Source organism: Symphodus melops (assembly GCF_947650265.1).
Source record: "Symphodus melops genome assembly, chromosome: 12".
Taxonomy (NCBI): Eukaryota; Metazoa; Chordata; class Actinopteri; order Labriformes; family Labridae; genus Symphodus; species Symphodus melops.
In genome coordinates this window covers 10,320,748-10,345,013 of record NC_136702.1, presented here as the reverse complement: position 1 = coordinate 10,345,013, position 24,266 = coordinate 10,320,748, and the positions used below count along the sequence as shown (strand labels likewise).

General features: G+C 40.0%; 2 protein-coding genes across 3 annotated transcripts in view; both read right to left on the bottom strand.

Annotated features, from left to right (window-relative positions):
* Positions 1–419: 419 nt before the first annotated feature.
* sp3a (sp3a transcription factor) lies at positions 420–9,350 on the bottom strand. Of its 2 annotated transcripts, XM_079357437.1 has the most exons (7): positions 9,145–9,350; positions 8,653–8,750; positions 8,227–8,322; positions 4,767–6,015; positions 3,377–3,563; positions 3,090–3,286; positions 420–2,152 (listed from the first exon to the last, which is right to left on the bottom strand). In XM_079357437.1, the coding sequence occupies exons 1-7, from the start codon at positions 9,149–9,151 to the stop codon at positions 1,860–1,862; spliced, it is 2,127 nt and encodes a 708-aa protein (XP_079213563.1). In that variant the 5' UTR covers positions 9,152–9,350; the 3' UTR covers positions 420–1,859. The 2 variants fall into 2 exon arrangements, with proteins under 2 accessions (XP_079213563.1, XP_079213564.1); XM_079357438.1 differs by lacking the exon at positions 8,227–8,322.
* A 5,357-nt stretch (positions 9,351–14,707) lies between these two features.
* Positions 14,708–24,266, bottom strand: part of LOC306832446 (obg-like ATPase 1) — a 38,342-nt gene continuing 28,783 nt past the window's right edge. Inside the window, exons 8-11 of the mRNA XM_079357130.1 lie at positions 21,449–21,589; positions 20,809–20,905; positions 17,587–17,709; positions 14,708–15,205 (exon numbers count right to left, since the gene is read on the bottom strand). Of these exons, the coding sequence (XP_079213256.1) occupies positions 15,104–15,205; positions 17,587–17,709; positions 20,809–20,905; positions 21,449–21,589 (463 nt within the window). The 3' untranslated portion in view covers positions 14,708–15,103. The remainder of the gene's footprint in view (positions 15,206–17,586; positions 17,710–20,808; positions 20,906–21,448; positions 21,590–24,266) is intronic.

Genomic DNA, 24,266 nt, shown 5'->3' with positions numbered 1-24,266 from the left:
CACACACACACACACACACACTCACACACACAACGTCCTGGCTGGGTGGCAAGTCTTGGAAAAGACACAACAAAAGGTTGCAAGTAATAGGAAAAATTCTAACTGCTCATCTGCTGAGGTATTTAAGTGGAAAAGATCAAGCTGCTCTGAGAAACAGACAACCTTGATACATTAAACAAAATAAAAAAGTGAAAGGAAAATTCAAGTGGAACAGAACGTTTTATATTGGTGTTATATTGACATATTTATACAGGAGGAAAAAAAGATGCTCTTTGAACGATTCAATAGCTTCTTGCTAATTTTAACTCAGAGGGTGAAGTATGAACTACTGAAGAGGACTCGTCCATGTCAGGAGAAATGAAAATCACATCATTTTCATTTTGTCCAAACAACAAAAAAGATCCAATATGCCACCATAATTCAGAGCTCATTGTGTATTCAATAGAACTATTCAACAGTTGAGGGTTTCAGAGATCAAATAAAAAACAAAAACAAAGGGAAATGCAACAAACAGAAAATATCAACACAAAGACAGAGACAATTTACATTTACTGAAAATGAATATAAAGGAGAGTCCCTTGAGAAGTGTACAAACAGTTTTATACAAAAGGATAAACAAGGTCAAAGTGATGAGAATAGTGCTGGTAAAAGAGTACCGCTTTCAGAAATACACTACTGCATGATGGAGGAATACGCTCGTGCAGAATCCAGCAGAGTTGAATATATAACATGAACCCAGGCTGTCATCAATGTTCAATAAAAAAAAAAAAAAAAAGAAGACGACAAATCTGACATGGTAAGAATCATCGAGCACAGGTAACATGGTGACAGCTTATTTCACTTCAGCTTTTGGTCCATCGGCAACATTTCTTCACAACATCCCACCATGGCCCGAGTAGCTACAGGGGTGAGTTACTCTACTTATATCACAGTCACAAGTCACCCTGAGTGTGGAGTCCGATTTGGCAATTATCTCCAAAAAAATGGCTTTATCTTCATATTACAATGCAAGTTCGTTTTTTTTCTTTTTTTGGGGGGGAAAAAAATCCTCCCCAAAAAATGTCTTTTACAAAAGCATCACTGAATCACATATAGTGGAGTCTTGAAATATCTTGGACTTTTAATATCACAAATGCATTCTGTTATGTAAAGCCTGATATAAATAGCTTTTCAGTCAAAATGTTTAACAAGCAAATAAAGAGTATCATATCAACAGTTTATGTCCAAGATCAATGACAATACAAAATGTTTGATTGTTTTGATTTTCATCTGCCAAACCTGACAGGTAAGAGTAAAAGAAGGAAAGCTCGCTATTCTGCAAGGAGGACACTGAAGAAATTAAATGCATAAAATATATATATAAAAACAAGAACACAACGTGAATAAATTGCATGGACGTAATCATTAAAATGACTTCAGCTGATAAAATGAGCTCGATGATGAGATTCTGTCTGTGGCCGAGAAGAGTACAGAACAAACTTTGTTTACCTACGCCAGAAGATTATACCAGGAAAGGTATAATACTTGACATGGAGAACATTTGCTCAACTTACCAATATTTTTTGAGGAAAACAAACAGCAAAAGTTAATTCAAACAAAATGGCATCCTACATTTTTTACGACACAATATTTTACAAAATAAGGCATTTCCTTGTGTGTTTACTGCAATGTCTCTTCCATCTTTTTTAAGTCTCCACTGCTCGTTTTTCCCCTCCGTAAAAACTCAACATGGTTTGACTATTTCCGTGTTAAAATATATATTTATATATTTATAGTTTTTCTTCAAAACTTGAATAAAAATGCAGGTAGGAGTATACAGTATGAGAGAGGTCAGAGAAGTTCGTAAAGTGGAGCGTAAATCACTCCATGACTTCGCTGGCCGCCACTGTGGTGACGAGCTGCAGAGGGATCTCTGCGTTGGCCAGGATGTCCTGGGCGGTGCTGGACCCCTGCTGGATGTTGGTGAGGATGAGGGTGGTCCCGCCCGCCGTGGTGATGATACTGTCTGAGGACCCTGTGGATTCCATCGAGGCAACCACGGCGCTGCCAGAGTTCACGCCTTTTTTGTTCTGATGAGTTTTAATGTGCTTCGCCAGGTGGTCGCTCCGCATGAAGCGCTTCGAGCATTCGGGGCAGACAAACTTCTTCTCTCCTGCCAGACAGAAAATATAGTTTCAACTATAGAGTGTGGAAGGGAAAACGTTCAGAGAGGGTCAAACACACCATCTATCAGGAGGATATGTTTGACAAGTGAGGGGCCAAGTGGAAGAAAGTGCCACACAAGTTCAATAGCTCGTCTTATGAATAAAATATTTGACTCAGTGGGCCTGATAAATGTTGCATGAGCTATAGAGCCAACGTTAAATTAGATCTTCAATGCCAACCTCTCACTGACAAAAATTAAACATTCATAACAATTTGATATTATACGTCTGATCACAACTTTAATGATATAGAAACCTGGAATCACTCAACAACTGTGAGCAAAGTTCACTATTTAGAGTTTATGATGACAGTGTAATGAATTGCTGCTCGAGCCTGTACTGTCAGATGCCAACGACACATCTGTACAGAGAACAACCAGGAGCTCATGTTCTCTTTCTTTCTTGGCGATAAATGCCATCATATACTGCAAATCATTATGATGTGCTGGGGAATCTTTTCGGGAGACTACTTCTTCTTGTATTCCTGCTTCCTTGTATACGTTATGTGGAGCTGTTTTTGACACAGTCATGTCAAGTTGTTTGTGTTCAGACCAAAAAGGAATCATTAGATACACGTAAAAAGCTCCAGCTCACACTGACGCCTCTTTTAATGTTTTTTGTTTGATGGTTTATAATCGGATGTTCATAACTACTCGGTAAAATATTTGTTCTGGATCAGAAAATTACCACCAAGCTTATGAAATCTAGATTTGTTCATCACATGCCTGTTTAATCCGAACATGACATATAACACAGAAACCCAGATGCAGACAAACGCTGTCATTTAGTGGCCCTCTCACACAGGGCGAGGCTCAAATTAACCGTTTTTACTGACTTGACTGATGTTTCCCTGATGTGCAAACAGAGGGAGCAGAAAAAGGGCACCTGTGTGTGTTCTCCTGTGTCTCTGCAGCTCGTCGCTGCGTGTGAACCGCTTTCCACAGAACATCCAGCTGCAAACAAAAGGTCGCTCCCCAGAATGCCAGCGCAGGTGTGCTCGCAGGTGGGATGTCTTTCCGTATACTTTCCCGCAGCCCGCGATGTGGCAGATGTGTTGCTTTTTCTTCCCTGTGCTGGAGCCTCTGAGAAACACAGGCAAGGGGAGTGACGTCTTTTTCTCTGCAGAGCTGTGCAGAGTGTGAAGATTCAGAGAGAAAAGCAGCCTCACTCACCTCCCACCCGACTCTTTACAGTTGGGGCAAGTGCACGCCACTCGCCGCAGCCTTTTACCCTCCTGGCCCAGCTGGTCGTCCTCGTCCACGAGCCTGACGTGAAGGTGGGACAGATCACTGGTGTTCAGAGTGGAGTCACTGCTCAGCTGCCAGTCACCAGAGTCAGGCTCTTCTTTTATCCGAATGTCTAGAATGAATGTGCAAGCATTTACAGCATCAATACAAGTTCAGGTTCATGTTTCCAAAAAGCCTGCACAGTGAGAGAGCGGCATTGTTGCAGCGAGGAACTGACAGCTTTGCAGCAAATTTCAGAAGTTGAAACTCAATTACAGCACTGGGATAACATAATGAGTTAATTGATAGAAAATATATAAATGAACATTGTGATCATTAAAATTACCCTGTGGCATACCTGATTGCCACACAATGGATGAGAGGTTGTTTCTACAAGAATTGTAATGTCTTCACAATGTTTTGAAAGCCCAGGAGTCAATACAAAGCAGCTTTCAAGAAACAAATTGTGTATTTTGTTTATTTAGATGTCATTTAAAAAAAACCAAAAGAAAAACTACTTGAATCTTTTTAAATAAAACAATCCAATACTTTTGATAAATTAATGACTTAAAAACAGTTATTTCTGTCATTAAAAACATGTTTTTCTTTTTTAGTTTTTATTATAACAACAATCTTAAACAACAAACAATTATAAATCAAAATATTACAAGAAAACATTTTATCTCTAATAAAAACATTTAAAAATTGTGTCTTGCCAATAGACGTTTAAAACAGTTTCTTTATTTTCTCAGACTAATTTTACAGGAAGAGCAAGGTGTCATAAAAAAAATAAAAAATTGTTTACGATTATTTTCTTCCAAGCGCTGCTTCGTCTTTTCTTAGCTAACTGTTATTTAGAGAGAAGCCACTGCAAAATCATTTCTGTCTCCCTTTCAACGCTAAAATGTTCAAATGATCAAAATTATAAAACAAAATTAGTTTTCTGACAAAAAAGATGTTGTGGCCAGATGTTCAATCTACGTCTGAATAGTTGTTCAAAGAAATTTTCTTTTAAAACCAGTTATTATTTACAGTGGCCACAGCTTCTACCTGGGATCTTTTCAGAGAAGCTTATTTAATTATTATCCAGAGACCTTCTAAAGGCAGCACATAGCACATAAAGCAATACCTTTATGATTTTTTTTTTTTAGGAAAATAAAATATACGGAAATAACATTTTTGTTATTGCTGTTGGATGCAACTGTACAACATCAGTGTACACGCTGAGAGGAGGTCAAACTAGACTAAACAATCACAACAAACCTGAGCAGGTTTATCACAGGAGCATGTGTCTTTAAGAAAGTACTGTTCTCCTATAGAAATGCTGCTACTATACCTCCGGTGTTGTCTGCGTCTCCTTCCTGCTGGGCCAATGAGTTGACAGTCACTGTCTGCAGGTTTGGGATCTGCCCTGTGCTGATGCTGACTGGATTGGAACCCAGCGACAGGGTCTGGACAGGAGCCAGGGTGATCTGCTGGGGTGGTGTTGTTGGCAGCTGGAGGTTCTGCAGGTTCTGCACTCCCTGCACCTGAAAGGTCTGCCACTGAATCTGACCGGACGGTGTGACCGTCTGCGCTTGGATGATGAAGGTTCCCGGGTTTATCAGCTGCACGTTTTGCAGGTTCTGCCCGCCTGTCCCCACCGACTGGACAACCTGACCGTTAGTGGTTTGAATCGGTACCTGCTGGAGCTGGATGATGGACTGGGCAGAAGACACCTGCACACCCTGCTCCTGATTCTGGTTCATGAAGCCTTCCTGGAGACCAGAACTCGAGTCGGCTTGCTCTGTAGCCACTGATGACAACGAAGTGTCTTGTGTGAGCAGACCTGATTCGTTTGCTGGAATGTGAAGCTGAGAGGAAGACGTTGGCACAAATATCTCTTGATTTGCATTCGAGTCATTTACTGTTAGCGTCTGTGAGAGGTGATTATCCGTCTTCACCAAACTGTCTGAGCCTTCCACGGGCTGACTTGTCATAATCAGCTGGCCGTCTGCAGTGACCCCTGTCGCTATAGTCTGAGCACCAGACAGGCCAAGGGAGTCCAAGTCCACACTGTTTATAGGAACAAAAGTGATGTTCCCAGGCAGACCCACAGGCACATTAGTAACAACCTGACCCTGGTTGTTGAAAGCGGAGCTGCCAATAGAAACCCCCTGGATCTGCTGGACATTCCCAGTCTGTGATATGAGGTTCTGGTTGTTATTAAGGATGTTTGCGGCAGATGTCACACTGAGACTCTGGCTGCCATCTGGCAAGATCTGAATCTGCCCCGTGGCATCGTGAGTCAGAGTCGCTCCCTCCACACCGGACGTGGAGAAGCTCAGTTGTCCATCTGATGTCTGAATATGAGGAATCACTTGGTACTGAATGTTAGGCACTGAATTGGCAGAGGAAGCGTCTGTTCCCGATGTCACAAAGATTGGCTGACTCTGTAAGTGTTGGAGAGGAAGAACATACTGTCCATTCGATGTCAATATTCCTTGACTTTGGATTTGTATCATTCCAGTTTCATCTTTCGCTGATGTGGAGGTCAGCACCTCCCACTTATCAGTCCCAGTGAGCTGCGTTGATGGATCCGATGTCTGAGGAAAGAATTTTGAAAAATAATTATAGGCGCTTGTTGCTAATGAATTATCCTCAGTTATATAAAGAACCACATCAGACGTCTGGCTTTTCAAGTTGTAGAGAATAGTCATTGTCTTGAGGTTGTTCACAGCTCAACATGTTGAATAAAAACTGAACACATTAGCATTAGAAACACAAGGAGGCAGGGAGAACAAGCACAATTTGGTAAAAGCAACGTAGGCATTTTTTTTGGGAGTATTTTCAAACGGATGTGTGTAAACCAAGAAAACCTGTTAAGTTATTTGTGTAGCAGAATGAGCTGTAATAAAGAGTTGGTTTTATATATATACAGTGAAGTGCTGTTGAAGCTAAAGTGAAAGCCTTAAAGCCCAAATTGTTCAACACTCTGCAGTATTCCGTCTAAAGGGCATTTTCCCATGAGGCATGACTGTTTCGTACTGTGCCCGAGCATGATCGCTCCCCCTTCCCCTCTGGTCTGCCTTCAGATTAGTAACACTGTTCCACACCGTAGTACACTTGTGCATGTGCACATCCCTGTACAGCAGTTGGCAGTATGCACATAGTTGGTTTGCAAATCTGCCAAAATGCAGAAAGAACAAGAAGCAAACATGGCAACCACCCACAGGCCGAGTCCATCCTGGTTACTGTGGATGTTTTTATTAATGCTGAGATGCTGAACACGCATCTACCATGCAGCTCGGACGATTGGGCCTGTGCTTCACAGATTCTACAGTTATAAAGGGACTCGAGCTGTTTAGAATGACGTCATATTAGGTACACTAGAATTGTACCCGGGAACATCCTGTCAAGCAGACTCAGGCACAGTACCGTATTTTCCGCCCTATAAGGCGCACCGTATTATAGGGCGCACCTTCAATGAATGACATATTTTAAAACTTTTTCCATATATAAGGCGCACCGCATTATAAGGCGCTACAGTAGAGGCTTGGGTATGCATCCATCGGACGGTGCTAGGCTAAAGCTAGCGCTAGCTCATCCTCTTGCTTCCTCCACTTCCGCACCATTGATTTGTTAATGTTAAACTCTCTCGCTGCTGCTCTATTCCCGTGTTCTACTGCGTGACTGATCGCCTTGAGTTTAAACTCTGCGTTGTAAGCGTGTCTCTTAATAGGAGCCATTTTTTGGAAATAAAACGCCGTTTTATATATCCCAGCATGCATCGCGCAATACTTCTTCTACGGGGGAAAATTGAGTCGACGGCTGCTTACCGTAGTTGCGAGACCTGTTGCGGCTCAATATTGTAGCGATTGTAGAGCCAATCGTGGGGTGTTGATGCCGCAAAGCATTATGGGTGTTCAGGACTTTGGTGTAAACCATGAGTGTTTTGGGTATTGCTGTTCATGAGTTTCTGCTGTTGGCAATTGTCGTGTTATCGTTCCAAGTTCAGTCTAACTAAATGTCCCAGCTTGGGACAGTGTGTGTATTGACTAAGACTCCAAGCTCGCCTTTGAATCAGTCTTCCACGCAGCTTGCCACAATCATTGTCCATATATAAGGCGCACCGGATTATAAGGTGCACTGCCGGCTTTTGAAAAAATTAAAGGTTTTTAGGTTGCCTTATAGGGCGGAAAATACGGTACTGAAGCATGGTGCGTTAGTGTTCACACCAATTAAATGAATTGGTCTTTGGGGTCAATAGTGTGCAACCATCTTAATCCAATTTTGATGAAAAATAACTCAACTCTTCACCAAAGTATGTATTCTGCTCAAAAGTTTTAGTTCATAAGGAAACAAAATACATCAGGCTTTCATATGATGAAATGAAAACCTGAAGCCTCGAAAGAGAACATGTTCAACTGTATTTGTTTCTCCCACCGAAACCAGAAATCAGCAAGGTTATAAATATGATTGATTACTAAAAAAGAAAACAAAAGTATCTCTCTTTTACATAATTTTCTCCTACAAACATAAACAAAAGATTGCACAGCTGCAAAATACATGTATAGCCAACTCAGGGTTGGACCAGAATGACGACAGGCGCTCTATTTAAACTTAAAAGAAAAAAAGAGAATTACGAAAAATAAGATATTCCACTCATCGGGATCACACACCATCTCGTTTTAAGTTTGAGTGGCTATAATTAAAGAAAGCAATGCAAGCTCAGCTATAGTCCTACCACCAATTTGGGGATTGAAGGCTTCACTCCTGCTATAGCTGTGTCGGATCGAGCAGAGGTGCTGACTTACCACATCAGCTGCAGCACCTCTGTCCCCCTCTGACGTCGGTGACCCAACCTTAGTGCAGGTGGTTGCTAGAAGGTCAAGAGGTGATGGCAGAGTGTCCTACCCCGACAGGCACGTTTAAAAGGAAGAGAGTGGGCGGCCATTAGTTAGGGCCATATTTATAAGAGTGACTCAATACCCTTGAGCAAAGAATGAGGTTTAAGGAGTTTTGAGCCTCCCAGGCAACACCCATGTAGAGATGAGGTATGGTTGGAGTTTACATTCTGTCACAGATGTTTCAAGTTTTCTGGGGGGAAGCGTTGCCTGAGAGGTTCAAGTCAAGGTACCATACCCCTCCTTCAAGTTTGAAATGTGTGTACTACTGTTAACACCACTCAGGTACAGGAGAGGGAGAGGGGAGAGGGGAGAGGGGGGAGGGGGGGAATTTACCTGACTGCCCCTGCCCTCCTCCTGCTGCAGGAAGTCTCCTTGACTGCTGTCCGCGTCCAGTGCAGCCATATCCTCTGGGTTCATCGGCTGTTCTGGGGCTATGTAAATAAAAACACAGCTAAGAGTGGAAAGAGCCAAAGCTAACGTTAGCAAACAAACCCGACACTCACACAGAGGACTAGCTTAAGTTTGTAACGTGATTAAAAAATTGGCAGACAACCACTGATACAACCGCATTTTTCTCTAATAGATGCATCAAAAACCCCGTGAAGAAAACAGAAACGTTTAAGGAGAACTAGCTAATGATGTGTCTCAGCTAACGAGCACGGCGCTAGCTGCGAGGCTAACGGCTAACTTAGCCGTGATGATTAGCACTATCACCATTAAGATTCCCTGCTAGCCTGCTAGCGAGCTAAATTAGCCAAAGGATATCTACGATAACGTTAGCATGTTAGCATACGTGCTTAGAGACTACGACAAGATATTACTTACCAGTCATTTCGAGACTTGCTTTGAAATGAACAGCCTTGATAATCACAAGCCACAGGACATGATCGACTAATTAAATTGATAGTATACGCGTAGAAATAGATGATAACTGTCAGTATTTTTTTGTATTTTGATTGACGGGCGGTAGGTAACACAAAGGGTGGGGCCTCCTGTGTTGACTGGGACAATTTGCGTCACAGACAGGAAATCCCGCCGTGCTGCACGAAGCTTATTGGTTATTAGTGTTCCACACTGTATGTTAATTTGTCACTTCACGTGTCAATCATCTTTTGTGAGAGTCTTTTCCTGTTATTATGCATGATTAGTTTTTACAGTGAAAATGGTTGTTAGTATTTTAGTTACATACTGTACTAACTTACACTGATATTCAGACCCTGTTAGGACGAAGACTTATTTTATTCCCGGTATACTTATGACAGCAGTGAATCTCGATCATTATTCAGTTGACGATGAATAGCGACCATTTACAGGTATAATACAATTTCGTTTTCGAAACATACTTGAGAAACACGCTATGATATTTATTGTTAAAATGTTTAAACAAATGTATTTGCCCCAAAATGCTTGGAACAGCCTCATAAAATATTATGAAAGCTTTTTTGTAGTTTGGTAGCGATTAATACACACACACACACACACACACACGTATATATATAGTTAATAGACTATATAAATTAAGCTCCTTTAAACCTTATAAATAAATGTTTGAATTGAAGTGATGACTGCAGTGATGATCCTAAACTTTATTTTGCACAAGACTGGCTGACTTGAATAAAGTTTTTGACTGGACAGTGACTGTCAGCACTTACTACACAACCACTGTTGTTTGTCGTTTTTAAAAATTCTCTGATGACATGAGTGAACCAAGTGATTGTCCGGTGTTTAAGATCCTTTCATATCTCTATGGAGGACTTATTGTGTAAAATTAATCAAGTTATGGCAGATCAATGATTCAGCAGATGTCCCCTTTTGTAGTTCACCTTTCTTGTCATTTTATGAAACAGATTTACTCTTTTTATGGGACAGAAAAATGCTTAAAATGTTTTTTCAAACCAAGAGAGGTACTTTCCTACTTCTGATCAGCAGTTGACTTATATCATGTCCTTCGTGTTGATTACTTCAACACAATTGAGACACAATCTGAGCCTGTATTTGACTGCATTTATTTCCCTCCATCTGGTTGTGCACAGTGAGCATTGTGAAAGTGCATTGAAATGAGTGCATGCATGCTATTGTACCCGCTCTGCGGCTGTGATGCTATCAGGACCCCACTTCTGAGTATTATTTGTGGTGTGTCAGTTCCTCACAGTGCGCGACCGCAGTGAGGCTATTTCTCTCAACCTTCAATTCAAACTTGGCCCATTACAGCCAGACTACAAAAGCACTTTCCGTGCACTCAGGAGCTCACGGCAGTGAATGGTGGATATTTCCAATCACTCTGCTGTCAATCCAAGTGTCAGGTAAACATAGGCCAATGGAAACAGCTTTAGAAAAACCTTGCTGCTATGTCTGTCTTACTCCAGGAGTCCTTGGAAGCGTATCAACAATTTCTACAAAGACCTCCAAGTTAAAGGGAAAAGTCAAATATCCTATAAGAAGCACATATGCAACACCCAGGTGGACACAACAGCATTCACAAGATATTTACCGGCCAGGGTGTTTGTCATCAAACGCTGAATGTTGTCTCCAGCTTGAGGTGCAAACAAAGCATTAAAGCATTCAATTGTATTGACAGACATTGTATTCCCCTTAAGCAAGATGTGAGGTCTATGGGGCAAATACAAGGTAGGGGCTTAAACACATCTAGGATTCTGTTTGATGCATAAAACCTTAAATATCGACATGAAAGACCTAAATGCACGTTCACTCATCCCCTTGTTAAGTTTGTTGCATGATATAAGTTAACTTATTTAGAACTACTTTTTAAACAAATCCTCACTGAAAAAAGGTAACCAAATATAAGTTTCAATGCAAAAAAAAACTCTTCTCAGGAATGGACACAGTGTTTTGGCACCATGTAGAACGTTAAAGGATAAGAGAAGTAACTGACTGAGTCCACAACGGCTCTGAGCGTTTCATATTAACATATTGACAGTTGTTTTCATGAAGGCCGGTCCAAAAGAGAGTGACCCCACAGAGAGAAAGTGCCCTGCTGGAGGCACCTTGTGGGACACTGTAAATGGGAGCTAAGAGTGAGAATTGAATCTGGTGCAGAGCAGAGACATGTGCATGGAATATCAAATGTGTGTTATGGGCAACAGTGAGGCACAGGGCCAATCATACAGTTCTTTGTCTAAAGAACGGAAAAATCTGTTGTACATACAGCAAATACAGAGGTCAAAGGTAGTTGCATGAAAGGTTTTAGAACAACTTCTGCAGAAAGATCAGAATATTTTTAACCCACAAAGATGCAATTGACCTTCTGTGTTGACAAGTGAGTCTTGAAAACATGATAATTCAAAGATAAATGTCTAGTAAGTGTTTTAAAGCATAAACAACAATAGGATAACCACACAATACATGAGTAAAAGTAGTTCTGGTGTGTGTCACTTTATCCAAATGGACATAAATTACTGTATGTGGATTATCTTTTTCTGTTGCTGCTACTATTTAAAGGATCATGCTTATAATCCGTTGTAATCACATGAAACTATTCTGCCACAAAGTGTAGTTGGATAATGCATAAAATTAAAAAAATATATATATATATACATTTTTTTTTTATCATTTAAGTCATAGAAAGTGATGGAGTTGTACTTTATAGCAATGCATTGAGAGATGATCAGCTTCATTTTATTGTTTGAATCTTATTTTGCACGTTATTGAATTATTGATTGGCTGGACCTTTTGCAAAAACACTGTAAAAAAAGTTCATCTTTTAAAGCTCCTGAGCTGAACTTGAAGTTTGTGGCAATTTTGGCAACCCATGTCGAAGCCATACCTCTTATCTCTTTGCTTATTTTGTTCTTTCAATGAGAGTTTCCTGACAAACACAAAAACACACAGACACAATACTTATGGATACTTTTTTTTGCTATGAACAATGTAAACAAATGCTTTTAATGCAGCTTCCCATTTTTCTCCTCATCTAGCACTTATCCAGCAGCACCAGCTGTTTAGCACATTGTTATGTCATATCAAGCCATCATTATTCATTTTCATTCTGTCCCATGACCAGTGCAAATCTCCTCAAAGGAGCTTTAATGTTACTTTTGCAGTGTACATTTTCAATAAGCTCTGCAGAGGCAATTGGTAAACTTAGGCCTTAGGTTGTGTTCTACATTTATCTTCTGAACTGCCTTTTCACATCAACATGTTAACTCCACATAGAGGGCAATAAATCCAAACATCTCAATATGTTATGGAGCAGAACATGAATTAGAGGAAGTTGTCCACAAACTTGTGAAAGGTAATTTTAGTCAAAACTTATTTATTGAATTCATATGTATTGTGAGTACATTATATGGTGCATGTATCAGACAGAGACAAGTCACACAATAGCAATAATTACAACGTGACAACACTTTGTTTAGAGAAGTTTTCCTCCCATAATTATACATTTATTATAACCATCATGTCCACCAACACAGTCCCTTGTGCAGTAACTGCTCTGCAAAATGCCAAAGTTATTTATATGTTTATTTGTTATAACTCTTACATTCTTTTATTTAATTCATCCAGTCTTTTGTGTTTGCGTGATTTACAGCAGCAGGCTGTGGTCCCTCTTTTTCTTATGGGTGTATGTTTGAAAGCAAGATTTCCACTCTGTGCCCTTCTTGGTTTGATGCCACTGCGGTTTGCCTCGGGCCAAAGCGGCACCATTTGATTGATGGTGCTGACAGAACATTTGCACCAACAGAGAATATGTCACATTTCTGGACTTGTTTTTACTTCAGAGGTTATAAATATTGTACTCCTTTTACAATCCACCTACGTCACGTATAGTATTGTTTATGAATGTGTTTTAACCATTAACTGTGGGTTATATTTTAATGAATCAGAAAAGACTTAAAATGGGTTTATGATTCATTGATTCTCGCCTCTTCTTTGACAGCAAAATTGTAAATATGAAGCCATTCAACAGGCTTTTGGGGATGCACTTACAGAAAAAAGACAGTTCTACTCTTTTGTTCCTTTTCAACATCTGCATGATTCTAAATAGCTTTATTACTCACCCTGAGATGATTGATTGTCACTTTATGAAAAACAAAATCTTCCAAGACCCAGACCACTGGGAACAACTCATCAATCCCTGAGCCTCAAAACTGCAGCAGATGAATGATCCTCTATGTAGGGTTTAGGTTGGCCAACACCGCCACCATCACCACCAGCCTGTGAGGAATGCAAAAACAGTTCTGTCTCGAGCCCCCAATGTGCTCTCCAGAGGATTTGTATGGTTTCACTTAAAAAAAAATATTGAGCCTTAAACAGATTGTTGTTGTATAGAGGACAGCAGAGCTATAACTGTACATATCATCTGCATATGTTGTCTTTTAGCAATTAAAATCAGTGTTTAATGCTTAAGCTACCATGCAAGCAAAATAAGCTTAATGTCTCTTTATACACATGCTGTCATCTGTGTTGTGTTCTATATAAGAGCAATAAACACTATCCTATATTTTGCCAGTGATCTGAAACCCTAAAGACTATAATCCACCTTATTTCCATGACAAACGCTGTGCTTTGTAGTGCTAGCACAGGCTCAGCTCCATAAAACATACCATCCAAAACTTGGATATGCAATACTATTGCTGCAAAATGACCATTTTTATTCAATCTGTGTTTTTTGTTCCCATCAAAAGGCCATTTTGTTCTCTGCAGACTAAATGGTTACGAGATATTCAAGCAAAACACTGTTGATCTGCGGCTCTTTGTTCGGACTCCAGCCGAGAACACAATCTTACTTTGGAGCACCGGCGGCTGAAGCCATACAATTCCATCAGCATAAATGCTTCACAAACACTTACACACAAAGTATAGAGAGCGAGAAAAACACTACTTCAGACAAAAGGAATCGTTTTCGGCTTGGACTTGGGGATTGTGTCAACCTCTATTTTCATACTATATGGAATATCAAAAAATGTGGCCTTCTTCGCTGGAAATTTGGTTTGAATGCATGTTTCCTTGATCCTTTTTGGAGGTGTATATTTTCCCTCATTGTTAAGGAATTGAACAAAGACACTTTAAACATAACAAAGACGCTTTTTGCCAGTATTTGAGAATTTGAGAAATTCTGTGGAAGCACTGAATAAGAAAACTCAGTTATTCATTTAAAATCAAATTAAAATCATAAATAAAAGGTTAACTCAATCACTTTACAAATTATCTTTTAAACTGACCGGTTCTTTTGGCCGAAACACCTGCATCCTGCAAGCGCCCCTCCAAAATCAGCATCACTTAACTGATGTAATTGTAATTGTCCCCTCTCTGCTACAGTCAATGTCAGCTGTGTCTTTTAATTCTCTAATCAGTGGTGGGCAGAAGCGCTATCACTATCCCCATGCAGCTTCCCACTCAATACAGACATCCCAAAACACACACAGACTGGTTTTTGTCAAATGTTTTATTGAGTGTAGACATCTGGGCTACTGTAAAACATGCATTATCTGCTGAAGGGGGAGAGGAGCAGGTGGCATTGTCCCCGCTGTCAGCTGTGTCAGAGCTGGCACCCGTGATGGAGATTAATGAAGTATCTGGAGAGTAATATGCTCCTTCAAATGCTGCTACAATTTGGAGTGGGGGCCGATCCTGATCTTAAATAGCAAAGCTGTCAGAGTTTACTGAACCTTTGCTTTGGCATGGGGGGGGGGGGGGGGGATCCCAGAAAGTAAGAGTATGGCAGTGGGTATCTGGGCAAAGAATTGAAAAAAAAAAAAAAAAAAAAAAAAAAACCAAGATGGGAAACAAGCACAGTTATGTAAACAGTCAGACTATTCTTGCATCACTTCTTCTTTGGTGTGTTTGGAGTGTTAAATTTGAAAAAGATGATGTCCCCATTTTCAACAGTGTAGTTTCTTCCCTGCTGTCTGTATTTCCCTGCTGCCTGTGGAAAACAGAGAAAATAAAAAATGATTAAAAACTGCAACAGAAAGACGTGATGTACAGGTCACATATATGTTGTTGCAGTTTCATCCTTTTTTGAGCAATTCACACCAGGAAGCAAATAACAGTGTACATTGTAAATAAATATAGAAAAATATAGTTATATAGTCAATTAGTTTTTTAAAAGCTATAATCGTATAACTCCAATTAAAAATGCCATATTCCATGCCTTTTATATTTCTATCTCTCTTTCCCTCACACACACATTTACACACACACTTGCATCAATGTTTTGTTCAAGGGGTGCCTGAATCCCCACTGAGTGAATAATCCTCTCTTGTGCCCATTTCAGTTTCATGTGCAGCAGCTTAAAATGTTAATAAGTCTTTGATTACAGCACTGTCAAACTTTTCAAGGAAACAAAATAAGTTCTAACATTTCTTTTGTGTACAGTAAGTGTTTGTTCTCCTTCCCATGCAGCAAACTCAAAATAATTGACTTGAAGTGCTAATACGGACAGGTTTATGCATTCTGGTTCTGCACGGCGCACAATTAATTAGAAGAATCAATGTCCCTTTAAAGGCTCAGGAGACCATTTAATCCAAGCTCAATACCACCAGAAACACTGCATGGAGAGCGAGACAAGAAAAAAAATCAATGGCTATTTGTGATTCCTGAGTATGTATTAAACCAGACACGTCTAACTGGTTCATTTGCACTTGAAAGCAGCCATCTGGAGCAGCAAGCTTGGCTTAAGCAGATATGATTACTAATAATGTGATATCCCCGTACACTGGCCTTATTCAGACAGCCTATTCCCACAACTGGCATTAAATAGCATGGACCTTCATGCCACAGTCAGAGACGCTTCATGTTCTTATGAGGCCCCAAAAAGGGATTAGTAGGGGAGCATGCAGTAAGGACCTGACTCTCAGATCTCAGCCTGGGATAACAATGGTGGAAGTCCCTGGAGACCCGTACATTTCACCCTCTGTTTGCAGCTTAAGGAGGGTGTGGACAATACACTGCTGCTGCATTAAATGCTAAATACTTTTTCAAAAAAGGCCTGAATAGTAAAGAGATTTCAATGTTTTCATAGTGCTTCCTTTCCACATGGCGTGGCTCCATAATTACATTAGTAGAGTGTGTTAGTGGGCACATAGAGTCGATGTAGGCAGCATGGCTTACAGCTGCAGCTCAAAGATTTTTTTATTTACCTTTTTTTCATATACACAACCAAAAAATGGAAAAGAAGTCAGATTTTCTTTAAAAAGTCATACTACCTCAAATAAATACTTTTTGAAACTGATACTTCAAGCTTTTAATGTCTGCATCCTTTGCTCCCATAAACACATTTCTCCGATCAGCCTTCCAAAGAGAACACTGATTCTTTTGCTATATCAGCTGCAGTCACCTGAAACTAGATTAGTCAATAACCATGTAGGATTATTAAAAAAACATGATTATTTGACAAATAAATGCTCATTATTTTGCTAAATAATGTTAATTCTATTAGTTCTAAAGTTTGTTTAATGCTTTGTTCTTTAATTCAAATTGTAAGCTTTCTATTCCTAGTCCAATAAGATAACATAATTGAGAGTTAGAGTACAATATTAAAAGCATAACATAAACAAAGGAATATGTTTTAAAATCTGTCTTTTCAGAAATCACCTTCCAAAAAGAGTTGTTTTTTTTTACAGTGTAAATATGCGATTATTAAATCTCTACCTTTGATTTCTAAATGACAAGTTGTTGATTTGAGAGCACATTAATGACCAAACCTGAAACAACAATCGAAGTAAGAAACAAAGCATTATGTAGCATTTTACAAGAAGTTACCGCCCACTTATTGTCTATACACAAATACACCAAGAAATCACTTCTCACATGTGGCACGAGTGTGAACATGGACCACAGTTACAGGGTCAACACAAAAACATGGCCCCTGTGGAAATAAATAACATGGGTCCCGTTTCTTTGCAACCCACCCATGAAACAATCCTTATTTGAGGAATTTCACACTTTATTTAACTTGCCACTTTTTATCACTGTCACAAGCCTACAGTGCTACGGAGAGCCCCGAGCTACCAGCGCTCTCCATAGATCTGATAAACGCCTGGTGAGGTGAAGAAGTGCTGCCTCTGAGAGCCACCATCAGCCAGTTAAGACACATTGTGATAAAGATATGCACAGCTGGAGCAGACTGCCAGTGTTTAGAGCCAGAATCAGTCGCCTTGTCAGGAGTGCCGCTGGAGTGTGTGCAGTAATTTCTTCCCCTGAGTAAAGGTGAAGAGCAGTTTGTAGTGGGAGCTGCGTGCCGGCTGTCAGCTCCACTGATCACAGGAGACTTCCTCCTCATCCTAAGGCACCCTGACTGCTCACCTTGACAGCATTCTCGCTGCCTTCCTCTTTAAAATCTTGGAATTTCATTACTTCTGCCATAATGAAGCCCTTCTCAAAGTCGGTGTGGATCTTCCCCGCGGCCTGTGGAGCCTTAGTTCCTTTCTGTCATGAGGAAAAGGGAAAAGAGAGGACAAATGAATTGTTTGGAGAAGATGGATTACAGCATGCGAACAACATGGTGTTTGATAGGGTGATAGTGTTGTGAGCATCACTCAGAGGGTGTTTTAGCTGTGCCCCTGCTATAGGGCAGTCTGGACAACGATAAGGAGCCAGCGCTGCTATCAATGCCTTCTGATTCCCATTCCCTGCTGGTATTGATTTCTGTCCAAGCAATCTCGCCTCATTGTGGGTCGCTGCTTGGCTCTCTGGTCATGACAGCAAGAAGACCTGGTGTTGCAGTGAGAGACCGGGGCAGTGTAGACTTCACTGCATTTGGCCTCACAGTTTAGTCATTCAAATTCAAAACTTTAACTATATTTCACCAGTTAGAGCAGAGCTGCTGGATCCCTGGAGCTAATTCTGACTTATTTAATTTTATGTTTTTTTCTTCTAATAATTTTTAAGGTGTAATTGTTTTAACAGTTGTAATATTTTCTTTCTTTAAATTGTCTTTAAATGATATCAAGACAACCGCACAGACTAGCGACTTATATGAAGCATCGTGAGATAACTTATTTTGTGATTTTGCTGTTTATAAATTCAGTTATAGACAAAAATAAAAATGAGTTTTAGTATTTTTAAAGTCTTGACAATAATTAAAAATTGACATATTTGACTTAACAATCATTACATTTTTCCTCCATAGTTACTTCCAACCAGTAAAAAAATATAAAAAACACAAAATCCAAATTGTTCATGCTTTGGACTCCTTGTTAAATCACCAACACACACCTTGTGACTGATAAAATGTGCAATTTATATGCACCGAAATAATGCAGGGCGGAAATGACAAATGAGGGATATAAGTGACGTGTCTGCTGTGCATCATTGTGACTCGTGCCTGTCGACCCGCTTGCTCTGCAGCTCTGTGCTCAGGAACTGTTGAGCACTTTTAATTATGTATATAATCAGGTTGGGGTCAACATATTTCATGCCAAAAGAATGATGCGTATTTAATGACTCTAATACATTACCATCTCTTTGCAATCTCATTGACGGAGTGCTTGTGAGTTTAACTACCATTAATCAGCATCAAGGTTTGTCTATCTGCAGAAAAATAGATTAAGGGAGGGATTTTTTTTTTCAGACAAGAGAGCCACATTGTCCTAGTTAAGAGCTATGCAGAGCAGGCTGATAGATAATGGTCACCTCGAGGCTGCCTAATAAAGCATGTTAAAGGATTTAGGAACACGACATTACTGAGTGTAGTTTTTACAATGCAAGATGTATTGGCTTAATATAGTTACCCAGTGATGCTTACCTGACTAAATGCCCCTCACACACAATCAAGGCTGCCTGTAATCAGTTATGTCAGGGAGGACAGGTGTGTTTGTGAGGATGCCTTTGAAGTGTTTCAGGACTTTTTTTGTAAATAGCGAGGACATCAGTCATACTGAGACGGGTGATGTCATCCAACTAAAATGTAATGTGTCTTGTGTTAAAAAAAAAAAAAAGAAGGAAGGAAGAAAAGAAAGGAAGTGAGTTCACCTTCCCCTCGGGTCTGTATAAAGTCTAAAGAGCCATCGTGGAAATATTTACCTCAAGTTCCTGTTTACAAACTTATGTAGGCAGGTTTGACCTCAAATGACACAATAATTGTAACATGAATAACTATTTTTAAATCAGTTTTAAACTAAGTGTGGCTGTTAGAATAAATCTAGTGGCTTACGAATCCAAGCATAAACATAATGTCAGTTAAAAATGTGACGACCTGTCTGCAGCACCAACATATGATGAACTTTTAGCATACAGTCAAACACACATACTGTACAGTTATGTTGTCTCTTTGTTTATATCTGAGCAGTGGGTTTGTTGCATGTTCTTCCCACTCTCTATAGTATCATTATGAGTTTCTCTTTAAAAAAAAAAAAAAATCTCTCACAAAAAGCATCATCTTATATATCTGAAAGTATCCTGAAAAGAATACACAGTATGGGTTACAACATGTTTTCTTCCATTTTGAAGCAGAAAAATATAACATCTGAATCTGTGAAGAATTCTTTTATAAGTCAATGTAATGGCTGTAAACATTAAAGCGCCTTTTAAGGGCACTTTCCACAACATTCATATAAAAAAACAATGACAAACACAACAACACTGTAGGATGTAACCCAATGAGGTAAGTGTTGAAGTCTTCAGTGTAGTTTGCCACATGTCAGTGGTATAAGGAAAACACGTCTCAGTTGTTGTTGTGTTTTGTTTTGTTAGTAATCATGTTTGTATAATTGGTGTTCAGACTAACTCATGTTCATTTATTTTATTCTTTATGAAATAAAAGGTTTGTTGAAATGGAAAATGTCCAGCTTTTGGCAGCTCATAAGATCAGTGCTGAAAACTCATTTTATTTCCATTTAACCACCTTCACATACACGTATGAAATGGAACTCACACATTGAATTATATCTGCATTCACTATTTCTATGTACTGTTGAGAAGGGGGAAAAAAGCCTTTCTCCACAAACGCATCATGCAAAGCCAACATCTGTATCGATGCAAATCCTGCGATCTTGTTGCACAAAGCTCATGGCGGCCTGCGCTCAGTAAACTGAGACACACAGGAGGGAGGAGCCCCCGGTGAAGCCCACAAACAGCCGAATGAAAAGCAACATCAATTTTGGCACAGACACCCTCCGTCACACAGATTAGGCAGGCACAATGCAGCGGCTCCTTATCTCCAGCGGCAGGAGGAGGGCAGGCAGATCTGCACAGGATGGAAACATTCTCATGGACGTAATGGGCAAAATCAATTGTTGCCCTCCTCAATCAATGTAGCCCCCACTTTCACTGTTCAGCAGCTCACATGTAATTGAAGTTATCCTTGGCCTGTAATGACTGGCTAAAGCACGACCATGACAAAGTTTAAAGTGTGTGATATCAGTGAGGGTGCCAGCAGGGTGGAACGTTTGTGTGCGTGTGCGTGTGTGTGTGTGTGTGTGTGCGTGTGTGTGTGTGTGTGTGTGTGTGTGTGTGTGTGTGTGTGTGTGTGTGTGTGTGTCTGGCACATACTCAAATGTACGTGCACAGCAGGCGGATGACTCTTACCCGAATGGTCCACGCACGGACCTCATCCGGTCCAGCAGTGAAGAAATACTCCAGCTGCAGGGCAGCGTATCCAGCCTTGATGATCTTGCTCAGGGCACTGGTGGAGACAAATTCCAGTTTGTATGTGTGGGACTCGAACTGGTGAAGTGTTATTTATTGCCACTGATGCCAAGACAGAGTTCACTCCAGTGGCAAAGGCCCCATTCATCCCAATATGAACTCATTTAGTGAATAAGATGGGTCACTTGGTTTCACACAAGACATTCAACTCTCCAATGGTTTCTTTGATTAATTACAAAGCGTGTGGACTCATTTAGCATTTTTAAGAATTCAATCCTCGTTCTGCACCAAGAGGAAAAAAATAATCTGCTGTCACAATTTTCCCTGCATAGAGGTTTTCACACGAGAACAAAACCCCCAAAATGCCTAAGTTATAATTATACCTAGAGATGACAGATGACAGTTAAAAACTTAATTTAGAGGAAAACCCTTTGACTGAGTTGTTCGGTAAGAAGAGGGATCCTTTGCTTTATAATGGTAATTACTCTGCCATTTATTATTCTATCAGCACATGCAATTAAAGGAGTGCATGGAGGACACAGCTGATAATAAAGTGTAGGGAGACGGAATTCTAATTAACCTCTGCGTCTTGTGCTCTGTGCAGTACTGCTGCTGGTCCTCGTCGCTCTTGTCCTGGAGCTCGCTCTCCAGACCGCCGCTGAAGGGGATGACCAAGGCGCCGGGGTCGTGACTATCTACCCACTCCTTGATTTTCACCAGCCTAAACAAATCAGCCGACAGACATAAAAAAGAAGCGCATGAAGATTTGATCAACACGAAAGTCATTGTTTTCTGGTACTAGATGCATACACCTGAGACCAGCTATAATGTCACCAAATCAAAAACATATATTCTTACAACGATTACAAAAAAAACTCTCTGTAGTCAAAATATCTCAACCTGAAGTTATGGACAACAAATTCCATTAATGATCTTTGCAAAGGGAAGTATATTATAATAGAAATATATCAAATGAGATGAAGAAATTATTATTACAGCTCCGTTGTACAATAAGTATGGGTTGTGTTTATTACGAAAATGCTAAGAAGTTAATCAACAATTTTACTTGTGCTTGATGAAAAAGTAAAACATTTCCCGTTTAAAATAGGGACTGTTGTTTAGTAAATTAAGCTGTGAGTTAGCCCCCATTCAGCTCACACACAAAAATTGTTGTCTAAGTTCCCTATATAGAGCTCCACTGTCTCAGTTTATCACCAGGAATGAACCTCAGCACGTTCTAACTCATAAACGTCTTTTTCATCCCTTAACCACCTGAGTTTCTCTCTCCTTTTGTCTTCCAGTGCAGCAGGACACCTGACATTGCAGGGCAAAGATATCCTTACACTTAATGGTAACTCTCAGTCAGAACAATATGAGGGGGTTAGAGGCAATTATAAGATTAGCCCCACATGCTCTCAGGCTGGGATTGGACGGGTCTCAAAGAACAGCATCACACAAATCCATTTTCACACGCCGGCCCTGACACAGCTCCTAGGCTGGATTGATTCTAAGAGGTCCCTGTCATTATCTGTAATCCTAGTTTCCTGTTTAAAGCCCATAAGAATCAAAGACTGGGAGGGACACGACCACCTCAATACCACATCTATTCCAATAACAATGTCATCGCTTTATCAACTACAGCAGCATATCACTGCTCCTACCTAATAATTATCAATATACAATATATAACAAGGGAACAGGTGTGGGAAGATCGCCGTTTTTGTTTGATGCAATGTTTTTCCCAACAAGCCGGAATAACAATAAAGGGCACATTTAAAATGACTCGTGTGCCAGTTTGTCCATCTGCTCGTAACCCAATATTTCCCTTTCTGTTTGAATTTGGTTTCAAGGCCGACGTTTGACTGCCACCTCAGTAAGATAGTCGTAAATGTCTCACCAACAAAAAACTGAAAAATAAAACATATTTAGTCACAGCCTGAAACGTGAAAACACAAGATATGTCGGGCGCTGCAAGAGGGGAAAAAATCCAATCTGAGATAATAACAGATGTAGTTTGTCACTTTTCCAAGCACAGCTGTCTATTTGGTGGCACGTTATTTGCATTCCTCTGGTATTGTGTACTCTACAGGCGGCTGAATAATGATTCACAAATCACTCTCTCCACACCAGTCAAGGGCTGTGATCCTTTGAATAGACCATTGTACCTGAGACTGTAATTGGTGAAGACTTGACAGAGCCGAGCCAAGCCGGCCCAGTAACAAAGAGACCCTCGGTAGAAAGGCTGAGGGATGATTTTAATAATGTGAAGCCGAGACGGAAAACGTGAGCCGCAAATGAGCACAGGGATCTCTGGGTCCTCGCACTGAGTGACACAGGACCAGACAAACACCTTGCCACAAGAACATGAAACTCCCCCTTCCCTCAACTCCGGAAACAAAGCACTGTCAATTAAGAGCTTTGATGCTCTGTCAACATGGCTCCCAAAACCAATTCTGTCAACTTCAGCGCTGTCTACCCACGCCGCTTTGCATTCCGTATCTATGTCCTTTCCAATTATTTGTGGGAACATTTGAAGGGAAGTGTAAATTCGGTAAACCATGTATGTTTTTTTTTTTTGGACCATTGTTTTTATAGTCAGTCATTCAAGAAAGTCTAATAAAAGTTTGTAAGTAATGTTGAAAAGAAATGATTTTCCTTTACATCAAGAACTCTATTAAGTTGTGTCGGCTTAGTGTATCATCAGATATGGTCGTTCTATTGCACAAAAAAAATGTTTTTTTCATCTTTAGTATGAAATAAACTTCAAAATGTCCAAAGGAGAAATAATAAAGATGTTGGTCCTAAAAGATAAACACATACAAACTCACACAGACACAAAAAGTGAGAATTTATGTGTACGTGTGTGTGTGTGTGTGTGTGTGTGTGTGTGTGTGTGTGTGTGTGTCTTGTCACTCTGCCATTATATTCCAGCACTGAGTGCCATCTCTCACTGCTCCCTTAATAGATAGATTCAGCAATTTCTGGTCTTGATATCCCTCTCTGAACAAATGATGCCTGAAATTTTTATTCTTTTTATAATGGAATTCCAATGGCCTCTGCTGCAAATCAAGTGGAAATTTTTGCATATCAAGTGGGAAAAATTAAATGTTAACCACGTTTTAATGTGATTAAGGGTGACAGGGACATTATTTCTGCTAATCATTCACCAGCTCGAAGGCTCAAACAAAGCTAAGGAACAAGTGTTGGAACAAAATGTTTTTGCTTTTTTTTCTGCTGCTTTCAAATCGAAGTGGAAAACAAAACTCATAAAATCTCTCAAAAAGTTCCCAAATCTAAAACGTGTGATTTAAAAAACATGTTTTGTTTGTGTTAACTTCATGAGAATAGGGCACTAAAAGCCAATATCTGTTTTGTCCTGTAATTTGTAAATAGCCTGA

Bases quoted from the DNA above. Each gene is read 5' to 3' on its own strand.
- sp3a (XM_079357437.1), bottom strand. The intron at 3,564-4,766 runs GTATAGTAGCAG...CATTCATTCTAG, and splicing joins AGACGCAGACAACACCGGAG to ACATTCGGATAAAAGAAGAG. The intron at 3,287-3,376 runs GTGAGTGAGGCT...TGTGTTTCTCAG, and splicing joins TGTAAAGAGTCGGGTGGGAG to AGGCTCCAGCACAGGGAAGA.